Here is a 12,426-nt window from a genome sequence, read left to right on the forward strand (position 1 = left end):
TTAATACTACAGTTTGAATGACGTCCTTCCCACCATTAAAATATAGTTTGTATTCAAGAATTTTGTACATCTCGACTTGGCCCAGTTAAATTACAGGTTCACAAGAGGGTGGACAACCATGGAAATATGAACCAGCTATAAGATAATCACTGGAAGGTTGTTCAAACAATTTAATAACTACTTTTTAAAAAAAAATTATGTGCAAGTTAGGCACTGAACCTAAATCAAATTCCTCTGAAATTCATAAAGTGTTGAAGGAATGATTATTTGAACTTATTGATACTCTGTGTGTGTTTGTGGCTAATTTCCTTTTGCAACTTTTCCAAGCAACAACAGCTTTTCTATTTTTACTTGCTTTTTTCCCTTTAGAAAGGGCTATGTGAAACAACTGGACTGTGTGCATTTACTGCCCTGCACCTCACCTAAACACACATTAGGCAGCACTGTCAGAGAAGATTAGGATAGGAAGCTTCAGTGTCTAAGATGAGGATGAATAAGAATGCTACCTCCCTTACAACCGGCAACAGCATTTCCCACTAGGTTAAACTGATGATGCAGTAAGACTTAGCATTTGGAGAGTGTAAAATGGGCTGTAGTGTAATACCTCACAGCTGTGAATCCAAATGCCATACGTACTGGGATGTGGAGACCCTCAAATGGGCCATATTGTAATACTTCACAGTTGTGAATCTTAATACCACACATAGTTTTCTGCATGCATTTTAGGAAATTACAAATTGTATTAGGGACACCCTAGCATGCATCCAGCCCTTGCCTAATCAACTACAGTATTATACATTTGGGGATTCTATGTCAAATGCCAGACAACTTACCATAATTGTTATGTTTTTCCAAGCAGAAAGATGGACACTTCTTTCCAAGGTTAATAAATATGAGTATTAGCAGCTCAGCTTTCAGTACTTGCTCTAATCCCAGTTCAAAAGACAGTCAGAAGGATCCTTGGGAAGTGAGCAGTGTGCTCCAAGATCCAGTTGGTATACAATGCACTTAGTTATTTGTTCTCTATAGTTCTTTCTGTGCAGCCATGGAACAGCAGCCAACACTTGGCTCTGCATATGTTCACAACAAGACTTCTCTTTGAAGCAGAGCCTATCCTCCCTAAAGGGCTTCACTGTTAATTTCTTTACTGACAGCAGAACCAATGTGCACAGTGCTCCTTCACATGTGTGTGCCAATCTGCTCACTCTGGTGGCATGAATAAAAGGACCCCTGTGAAGGCATCAGTATGACTCTATCAGGATGATAATCTGAGAACAGGAAGTTACCAACAAGACCCATATAATAACAACAACAACAACAACAACAAGAATACAAGTTAAGGATTGCCAGGAGACCAGACTGTTAAATTACTCATGTTTATTTATAACAGACCTTCAGCCAGTACAGTACAAAACTTAACAGTAGTATAATCTCCATTACACAAATATGTACTTACAATATATTACAGATACAAAAAAGCTTTTGCAGTAAGAGGTTTTTCTTTTATTTAAAAGCAAGTTTAATCCCACTAAAAAAAAAAAGAGGAGAAAAGAGCATGACACCAGCAAACCCAGTAACAATATACAAATGAAAGCTTGTTGTTAGAAAGAAGAGAAGAATAGTATAGCGGGCTGGGGATATTGCACATCTTTTTGTTCTTCATACATCTGGTTAAAAAATATATATATTTACACAAGTTAAAGAGACCTGGAGTTTTACAAAATTCCTACATTTGTTTTTTAGGCTCTTCATACAGCTGAAAGCAAAAATAAAAGGAACACTGGTTTCTTAGAAATTTCAGAGCTTAGTTTCTCTAAAAACAAACCTGTTTTCATTTTCACAAAAGGGAAGAGGCAGGAGGTAAGATGTGACATCCACAACAGGATTCTTGCTTCCTGATTCATCATAGAAGCAGGGTTCAGAGAGATTCGTACCATTCCACAGTGCAGTAAATACCATTCAATAGTGATGTCTGGGACACCTTCTTGTACTTCTAGAATTACCCAATATTTCTAATAAAAACAAATAAATAAACAAAGATTCCTGCAGAGAATGAGTCTATTTCTACTAAAAACAGGAAGCAGGAAAATTCTGAATATGAGCTTTGTATGGAGGCACAAGGGGATTTCAACAACAAAGGACAATAAAAATGACACTTTAGGTGCTTTTAATTTATTAATGTGGCTGTTTATTGAAGCCATGCACCCAAGGGCCATCTTTGGCTTTCAAGAAGTTAGAATCCAACTATGAAAGCTAATTTTCCTATTAAATGGTATGTGTATATGTATGTGTGAATTTCAAACTTTTAACTAAAAAAAAAAGTGTAAAACTGTAACAAGGCAAACTTCACAACTATATTTGCTTCACAATATTATATGTCAGGAAGCTTATATATGCCATGCCTTCTTGACAAACATAGTAAGATGGCAACTGTATCTGATGAGCCACTCTGCTTACATTTTACACAGTTTTGATGTGATAGCAATCTCTGCACTGGAAAAAACCAAACTGGTGCGTTTCCCCATAATTTTGTCTGTTGGAGCTCAGAAAGAAAGCAGAGTCAAATGCTGCATTCTGCTTTAGTTTCAGATCTGCTTAAAAATACCTACATGAACACAGATTTAATTATTTTTGCCTAGATCTGAGGAAAAATGCAACCTTTCGACAGAAATTTGGACATTTTAGGGGACTGGTTGGAGGATTTCAAACAAGCCATTTTTAAAAATTTGCTTTGGTATTATGGGAAAAACATTTTCCAATTAAATACATGAGTTTTACCTAAAATACAAACAGAGCAGAGACCTTAAAAGGTACAGTACAATCCTGCCTTTGAGTAAGAACCGGAAACCTTCATGTACCTTAAAGGACATGCTGCTTATCAGCTCCTACAGGGATATAAATTCTACAATAAAAAGGTGAGTGACTACTGCATACTCTATCTAGGCCTAGATCCACACTGAAAAACAAAAACAACACATGCACACAGCTGTGTTTAAGGGTTGCTTCTCTCATTAGTTTTATAATCACAGGCCTGTCTGGATATGAGGATGTGAAAACATTTCTGAGATATAATTCCACTGCTGTATTCAATGCTCATGACAAACATTTTAAGTCTTTCTTCAAATGCATTGATACAGAAAGGCTACACAGATAGAATGAATCATGTAATTTTCTAGGGGGAAATCCTATAAGTGAGATACAAAAAGAATCTAAAATCTTGGCCCATTAGATTGTCCCTGGAAAAGTTATGTTTACAGCTAATGCTGCATTAGATTTTTTACTTCTGCATACTCACAGATGGGTGAACCAAAACCATCATTAAATGAGCAGCAAATGTTTTATTCTAGAAACCAGTTTTTAATACATGCAATAAACATCCATTAGATTTCCAACATCCTGCTTTTACATGTCTACAGACAAGCTTTCCCCAAGAGCCCACCTGTGCGCTTTGAAAGTAACTGAGAAACAGCTTTAAGATTTCATTACTCAGATTACTAGGGGCACAAACAGAACACCTTGGGTAACACCATGAGTTTGTTCATTTAACACAGTTGTCTTATCAAACTACTTATATTGATCTGACCAAAACCTTCATGTCTGAAAGGTCCACAGTAGAAAAATTCTAGCCTTTTGAATAATGTGAAATTAAAATGTTCAGAAGTACAATGTCTAAGGGCTGGTTCATAACAACCTTTTTCAGTCACAAGGAGGGCCCCCATGATCCTTTCCAGGACAGAACTGCTATCCCTAGAGTCATCAAGGGGCAATTTTATCCACATAACTCACTGCAATGAGTATCGAAGTCTTGGGAAATATTGGGGGGTGGGGGAATATGTCACATGACTGGACTCCAAATTAACAATCACAAAAAGTGCTGAATACTTTAAATGTACATCAATAGGAGATGTGAATGCAATAATAATAATAATAATAATAAAATGATATTAGGACCAAGAGAATTCCAGGAGATTAGAACTATGAACCACACCTTGGGTGGGAAATAAGAGAACTAGACTCTTAAACTGGACCTTAGAAATTTGGCAAAGTCTCCCAGTATATTTCATTTGTATTGCACAATGCATATATATATTTTAATGCATTAGAACAAGGATTTTTATAGCTCATTCTCTCCTCATCTGCTGAAGTTACAATATACATTGCTGGGAGCAGCTCAAAATACCTTCTCAGCTTATAAAATATCATTTATATGCTGAACCCAAGTGAGCGAACAGAAGAAGGAAAGTGACTTTGTACCAGAAATGTTAAGAGCTTTTAAGGAATGGAGCAGAGCAGGAACATGAAGTGCACCTATCTAAAGGAAAGTTCCTCCTTTGCATCCCATCTTCTGAATAAACTCCTCAATACATCCCATCTGACAAGGCCTTTCCAGTTAAACAAGTCTGTCTGGCCTTTAAAAAACAAAAACAAAAAACCCAACCCTATCCAGCCCAAAACAAAACAAAGCTCAGAAATATCAGCTTCAAAAAGCAACAAAAAGCAGAGAAGAGGAAACAAACAAAATGTTGCAACTTGAGGTTGTTGTTTTTTAAGTAGAAAAGAACAGCCTTTGGTTTATCCCACAAGGAAGCAGTTTGCTGGGCTGCTGTTAAGCAAGTTATTTTTATGCATGATGGGCATTAACTGAAAACTATGAACACTCTCTCACTTGCCACATCCTTTGCCCAATGTAGACCAGAGAGGCAGTTTTAACCTTATACCCATCCCTTTCTTTCAGGAATGGTATTTCTTGCAGTTGAGATGCTAAAACGAAAGGCCAAGCCGTGCAGAAAGGTAAGCTCCCATTTTGCCTGAGCTCACAGCCTTCTAGTGTTTAGCCATCACACTCTTAAGAACAAGCATTAACAGAATTTCTAAATGGATTGGTAGTAATAACTGCATGCTCCTGGCATGTGAAACTACAACCCTTGCCTAAATTCCACTAACAGCAGCAATCGTCATCCAAGCTACAAAATGGAGGTTTCAGCCCTTCATGGTTATCGAGGCTTTAAGACACTAAAGTACACAAAGCAAGGACTTCCTGCAGGACTCGCAACACAGAAATCCAATGCCCTCCTCTGGTGCCACTGACTATGTACCTAAGAGACAACCAGGAGACTCTTCACCATTATGTAGATCTTGGGTAGATGGCTTTTGCTGCCAATCTTTCTAAACCTTCCTCCCTATACCATTACTAATGAAGAACCTAAAAGACATTTGTGTCTCTGATCTGGGACAGAGGTCTCTTTTGAGGAGAAACAGGGTGACACTGCAAAACACAAGCTCCCTTTAGGTTTTGGATGAACAGTGTGTGCTTTTCCAATGAAATACAAGACACAGACCTTCCACCACAGCTGCAGTCAGCCCATGCTGAGGGATCCACAAAGTGCATGCTTTCTGAGCACAGATCTATAAGGCTAAGGAGTGATCTCTGCAAACAAAGGCAGCCTTACCCTCTGGGGAAGCTGAGTAATTCAAACCCCAGGTTGCTCAGTGGGACCTGGTTCCCAGGAGACTGACTGGAGAGGCAGAAATCAGGCACTGGAACAGAAAGAGGAAGAGGCAAGGCTTGAACATCCCTGCCTCTTGTAGCTGGAATAGAGATTGTTAAGCTGACTCTGTATAGCTGCTCACTAGCATCTTTTTGGTCTCCTATCACAAATGCCATGAAGATGTCTCCTAGGAATCTCATCCTAACCAATAGGGTCATAGCTATATATTCATCTTAAAGGAAGTTGCATGCTGTTGGAGAGAGGTGTCAATGATGGACATTCACCTAAGGATTCAGGTTTCCATTTTATAAAGCCTCCAAGCAAAAAGGCTCTTTAAAACCTAACAAAAAGGAAGCTCAGAGGAAGTTTGCTCAAACAACCTTTCTAGAGAGAGGGTGAAGCTAATCAATAGAGACACCAAGCACATCCTTAAAGGAGGACATCCCAAGCTGGAAAGCAGAAACAGCCTTCATCATTCACCACTAAGGTTCCTTCATTGGAAACAGCCTTGGCTTTCCTCACACTGATTCTCAGCTGAGTCTGTAAAAGGCAGCATCCTGGCAAACTTCATGTATATTGTAAAAAGTGCTCACTACCTTCCTTCAAACAAGTGGCACTGTAGCCTCCTCACCTTCACCAGATGCAACCCATGCCACCCCCATTTAGGCTCCAACAGGGGAGACAGCATATTTAAATTAAACGCTGTCATAAGCAGAAGCACAGAGGTATTGAGTGTTTGGGACCACAGAGTTCCTAGGAGGACACCTTTCTATGTTCCATCTCAAAGATACCCCTAAAAGAGGGCATATGTGGGTCATCCTAACATTACCATCTCAGTGTAACTCAAGTCGTGGCTTTCCTAGCCCCTTGAACGGGGGAAGTTCTACAATATTTTAGCACCTGATCTGAGGTTCTTAATATATAGTGACTTGACAGAGATACCTGAAATGAAAGCAAAAAAAGCCCTCCCCCCAACTTTAAATGGAAAAGAGGATGAGACTTGGACCTTAGAAACACAAGTACATTGCCGATAAATATCAGCATTTCTTGTGTTTCTCAGTGGAGAAAGTCCCTGGCAATATGACTGAAAGGAAAGGCTTACCCACAAAATAAAGAGAGAAATAAAGATTAATAAATAACCTCAACTGGGAGAGAAAAACACAGAAGAATTTTAAAATTTTCAACGAACAGTATTTAAATAATGCAATATAGAAAAAAGGCGAAATGTTATGAGCTCTTCCCCGTCTCAAGTGTGTTGGATTTTTTTTTAAGTTAGGGTTTTTTTAAAATATTTATCTTTTTTTTTTTTTGCCAAAGTCAGTGCAAAGGAGTAAAAAAGAAATGAACAGTTCCATGCCCAACTAGGATGGAGCACTAGAGACGGGGTGGGAGGGACAAGAGGAGAGAGTGCTCAGGACTAGCCTACTTTATGTTCCCCTCGCACTATGTGGGAGGAAAACTCGTACCGGTCTTGGCTGTGATAGCCACAGATGTTGCATTCAAAAGGGTCTCTGAAGCCGTGACAGCCCATATGGATGGTGAACATGACATGGTCCAGGAACAAGATCCGGCAGTGCTCACATTTGAAGGCTTTTACCTGTTCCCCTTCATCATTTACCACACGCAGGGCTTCTTTGGCTGAGCTGGGAGTTGACCGAGTAGTGGTGGGTATGATACCCTCTTGCAGTTTTGGGTCCTCTTTGGCATAGGCCGGACTCTGCCGGCTGCTGGTGCAGTTCCCAATGCTGGACAGCAGCGGCTGCTGGGAGCCCCTTTCTTCGTGGATGCTCTCAGTGTCTGTGGAATCCTGGCAACCGTTGCTAGGTGATACCATACTTGGCTCCCGTGATGCCCGGTACACAATCTGCGTCCCATCAGGAAGCTCCTCGTGGCCTTCAGCAGCTTCCCGGCTTCCTGCTATTTCCAGTCTGCCTGGGAGGGGCTGGATTTGAGTGTAGACAGAACTGATGACAGGCGTGATCTCAGAGATGCAGTTTGTGGGTGGGAGTCTGAGAGGGCGCAAGTGTTCTGCTCCCACAAATGACAGTGAGCTGCCAAAGCTAGCATCTATGGGATGGTGAGCAGCCACCATTTCCACGTCCTTCTCAAAGCCAGAGTTAACATCAAATGCCATGTCGGAGAGGCCAAACCGCATATGCTTCTCTCCTAAGGCAGAGAAGAATGATTATCAAAAAAACAAATTATTCCTTTTAGTCTAAGATCCTATTAAGAGTGCAAAACAAACAGAATTCGGAGGGGGGGGCACAATAGTTGGACCAGAACCCTACAAAGAAATCATTAGATGTAGCAATCATCAGCTAACAGCACTCAGATATTCCATGTGAATTGGACTGGGTGCAAAAACTTCTTATTGAAAGTTTTTAAAGCCTACTTTGCATAAAGTCACAGCACAAAATGTATTAAAATGCAAAGAAATAGTTTCAGATGCAGTTTCATGCTCCTTCAGTTTCTGTACGCCTTGAATTCAAAATGTTGTAATTTTTTGTAATCCCCTTGCATGTGCCACATTCTAGTACAATTCTGGGCTAGTCATAAAGCCAAACTGCTCTAGTGACAGCTACTCCACAGATACAAAATAGCCATCACATTTTACTCTGGAGATATCTGTCAACCTGCTGCTATCTGAGGGATATGCTTTCCAATTATTGTTTCAGGATCCAACAGGGAGGGAAGTGCTAAGAGCTATGGAGGCTGAGAAACCAGGATAAGACTGATTACACAGAGATCTGTCCAACAATCTATTACACAAAAGCTATCAGTAGAGAATGGCCCTGTTGTCCTCTCACTGTCTCCATTTAATTCCTTCCAGGAATCTAGGGGAAGCTCCTTACCCACAAATTTCTGAGGTGTGGAGCGTTTTCGTTTGGTGATGCTGTTTGCCAGTCGGTCAATGAAGGTTGGCCGGTCGGCTGAGGAGTGAAGCATGGAGTCCGGCACTATCTCCAAATCTCGCATCTCGTCACCTGGCAGGGAAACCAAAATGGGGCTTATTTTTTACTGGCTAGAGTAATCCTGACCCATTCTTTTAAAGGCTTGGGCCACTCTGAAAGTAGCAACTAATTCAGCTGGGGACAAAAATGTCACCCAGCTAACCTGGTTAGAACTGTCTCTCCAAGGCTAACTGCACTCCCACCCTCTTCTCCAGGACTCTCTTTTCTGAGCCTTCATATATTCTAGTTCTTAAACCACAATACAATCTGTCTTTGAATTTCCATTACCTAATGGCCACCCCTGAAACAGATAATTCCTAGCACTGCATCCAGGCAATCCTGGAGTGCTACTGGCACTAAACAAGGTGGGAGAATCATATTGGAATGAGGGAATTCCATGCTTACTAGGAGAAGGAATTTGCATTACAGCAGCCAACTTAATCTATCCTAGAGTAACCTGCCTGAAGATTCACAAAAACTCTCATCTAGAAACTTCCTAAGAACCCAAGACCAACTCCTCAGGCTTGCCTACTGCACCCTGGCAGCAGCCTTACCTTGCTGGCCAGCCAGCAACTGGGGTTCAGTGTTAAGACTCTGCAGGTAGTTGTGACAGCGTTCCTTGTGCTCTTCCAACGTGCTCTGTTGCTTGTAGCTACGGCCACAGTAGTTACATTTGTAGGGCTTGCCAACCGTGGGAGAGGAAACTAAAATGAATAAAAAGAGTTCCAATATAATGCTCATATTTCCTGCACTATCACAGCAACTGGTAGGTCAGCCTGAATCAGGATGCATTAAGAGCCAGCCTGCAGCCACTAGAATGGAAAGAGACAAGCACTAAGAGATAGCTTCCTAGCAGTCAGTGCCTTTAACTACGCACATATCCAATCAACTTTGTGAACACCTTAGCCCCTTCTCTCCTCTCCTCTTTCTCTATCAGCAAGTAGCAGAGCACAGAAAGTCCTGTACTGTTTATCTTCACTCAGAGGGAAGTCAGGATGACAGCAAAATTCCTAACAGGCTACTACCCTCTGGCTTATTATTCAAAGCATCATCCTTACAAAAGTTAATGTTCAAAATGGTAGCCCCTCCTCTTCAAATTTTAAATCGGAGCCTTTGTACTTAATAATTTTTGCAAATATCTTTCTCACTTGGCTACTTTAAAAAAATCAGCATAGTTCAAGTTGGATTGAACAAATTAAAAAGCTAGTTGGGTTAGGCTGTTAAAATTTTCAAAGCCTTGCTCTGCTTTGAATATATGCTTGGAAGAAGAGGACACTTCATACATGATGACTACTGAGAAAGGACAAAGTCACGCTTGATAAAAGGTTCATATTATTTTCATACTGTGTATGAAATATCCTAAAGGAAAAAATATTTCTTCCAAATTGAGGAGAATGTCTGGCTGAAAGGAATCCCTTCTGACCATCAATTTCACACAGTTGCCAAGATCAAATGAAGGTTATTTTTGTCAGCTTCCTGGTAAAGGATTTACAATCAGATCTGAACAACCTCAAACTGTTCTAATCAGAGGACATTCAAAGTATTGTGAAAGTCAAATGACAGCAATTCATGTTATTATCTTTGTTTTATTCGTTCTGTTCCAAGGTTCCTTGTTTGGAGAATACCATACATCAAACTATACATGTAGCTAGATGTTGTATTGAAAAGATCTGAGCTATCAGGCATTCTACTGAATTCTGACACAAGTTTGCTGACACAAATGTTGATTAAGAAGGAGAGAAGAATATGTGGCCACAATTTAAATTAGGGAGTCAGACTAATGTTTTATTTCTAGAATTGAGGAAGCACCACACCTCTAGCCCTGGAATTCAGCTCTTATCCTAGTAGTTGCGGTTACTCAGTGTTGAAGGGAAATGGTACATACTACAAAGGCACTTATTTATCACAACAAAAGTCTATTTCGCCTTTCTACAGAGAATGTACTCAAAGTAGTTATTTTATTGCTGCACAGGTTGAATCCTCTCTCCCTGAACAAGTTCTTGCATGCTGGCTGAGCATGATGGGAGTTGCAGTTCAACACACCTGGAGGTTAAAGTAAACAAGGTTTGGCTACCAGTCCTGAAAAATAGCAAGATAAAGACTCAACAAATGCAAATGAGAAATCTCCCAGGTTCAGGGGTTTTCCCAGCAGACAATGAGCACTAATCAAGCAGACACTAATCCTCCTTTGCATATCCTCCCACCCTGAGGCATGCCATTAGCAACAGAATAATACACATGCAAATCGCTCCTGCCTTTTCAGGTCACACAATATATATATCCAACTCGTTTCCAGGCAAGCATTCTCTGAAGATGCCAGCCACAGATGTTGGCGAAACATCAGGCAGAAACTCTTCTAGAACATGGCCACACAGCCCGAAAACCCCACAAAAAACTACACCTGGAGGTCACTAGAATGTGGAAATCTGCTATAATAAATTAACATCTAGACAGACCTCTGAGATTTTTTTAGGTTCAGAACAAACTAGTAACATTATTTATTTAAAACATTTACATAATTGCTTTTCTGTAAGAAATTTCCAAAGCAGTGATTTTTAATTCTTGTTGGTTTTGTTGTTATTGGTTTCACAGTGTACCGCAGGTGTTACCTGCACCAACAATGATTCAGATTATATCAAAGAATCAAGGAATCTGAGTTATTTGAACTCTTCCTCTGGTAGCTAAGTATGGGCTCTCTTCTTAAGGCCAATTATTTACAGGAAAGTTGTCTTTTCCCATACCCCTCTGTTCTAGCTAGATAACTGCAAACCATTTGTAGGAAATGCAGAGCTTGAATGAAAGGAATAGCTCCCACCTGTTAGAGTAGCTATTTACACTGCACATCCAACTCAGCTTCAACAGATTTTGTAAATGAAATCATTAGCTGGGAATACTTCGTATAGTTGAAATATGATTTGGCAAAATGGAACTTAAGCAATTGTTTCTTGGAGAAGAGCACAAAAGGCAATACCCAGTTGTAGAAATATACACTTCTAATTCAATCCTTTCACCTAAGGGACACATAGTATGTTCTCAACCACTGAAGGTTCATGCGTTGCATACTGGCCGCACAAGTTCTCCAGGGAGATCATCCCTGAATGGTGCTCACTCTCATGGAGGCCTTGTAATTGATGTGTGTGTGTATGACAGTACATTGTCATACTGTAATCGGTGTTTGTATATGTGTGTGTGTGTATGACAGAGTTTTTTGCTGAAAAATCATTCAGGGTGGCTGAAGAGGAGGCACCAGAAAACCTAGTGCAGATTTGACAGTTTTTAAATTCATCAATCAGAAGAGCCCAGGAGCGCTTACGTAGCTCTCAAAACTGTTATTAAATCAAGTGGTCCAACAAAAGGTAGGTAAGAGAAGAGATGTAAGCCACCACATATGGGTGCCGCTGCTTCTGTAGGCAGTGGACTGGGTTTGAAGCATCTAAGAGTAGAATGAATTTGGCAGGTTCTATGAGGATAGAAGACATGATGGGTTCTTGGCATCCTTAGGGAACCAGACAAGAAGTGGAACAGATAATTCATTATGACATAGAAGATACTGGTGATGAAAATTATGAAAGCCATGGTAGAAAGCCACATAGCTGACACACTTTCTATTCCTGATTCAGGATGAGTTCAAATTTAAAAGCAGAATTGCCTAAGGCACACTGGACTCAGATGTAGAATGATTACAGGTCCACTTTGGAATCCACACTCTGGAATTCCACAACAAGGTAGTCTGAGGTTTGGCTCCTCCTCTTCCATCACCTTACTACTACTACTACCACCACCACCACCACCACCACCTTTATTGTTGTTGTCATAGTTATTGTTGTTAATGAGGTAACTGCTACCTATTGGTCTGGTTGGACAAGCTGAAAATATGACTGCAGTACCTGCTGAGAGAAACAGGATCTTTTCTTCTGGAGGGGGAGAGTTGTAACAGAATTTTCAACACATGCAGCAGGAGCTATGTGTGCTGCTAACCACTCCTC

At 40.4% G+C, this 12,426-nt stretch overlaps 1 protein-coding gene across 9 annotated transcripts in view; it reads right to left on the reverse strand.

The window, feature by feature from the left end:
* Positions 1–1,362: 1,362 nt before the first annotated feature.
* Positions 1,363–12,426, reverse strand: part of IKZF4 (IKAROS family zinc finger 4) — an 82,520-nt gene continuing 71,456 nt past the window's right edge. For 8 of the 9 annotated variants that reach the window (XM_042451618.1, XM_042451627.1, XM_042451626.1 and 5 more), the window contains 3 exons: positions 8,995–9,144; positions 8,342–8,473; positions 1,363–7,655 (listed from right to left, as the gene is read on the reverse strand). In XM_042451618.1, coding sequence (XP_042307552.1) covers positions 6,907–7,655; positions 8,342–8,473; positions 8,995–9,144 — 1,031 coding nt within the window. In that variant the 3' untranslated portion in view covers positions 1,363–6,906. The remainder of the gene's footprint in view (positions 7,656–8,341; positions 8,474–8,994; positions 9,145–12,426) is intronic. The other variant, XM_042451622.1, reaches the window with a different exon arrangement.

This window comes from Sceloporus undulatus, chromosome 2 (genome assembly GCF_019175285.1).
Source record: "Sceloporus undulatus isolate JIND9_A2432 ecotype Alabama chromosome 2, SceUnd_v1.1, whole genome shotgun sequence".
Classification (NCBI taxonomy): Eukaryota; Metazoa; Chordata; class Lepidosauria; order Squamata; family Phrynosomatidae; genus Sceloporus; species Sceloporus undulatus.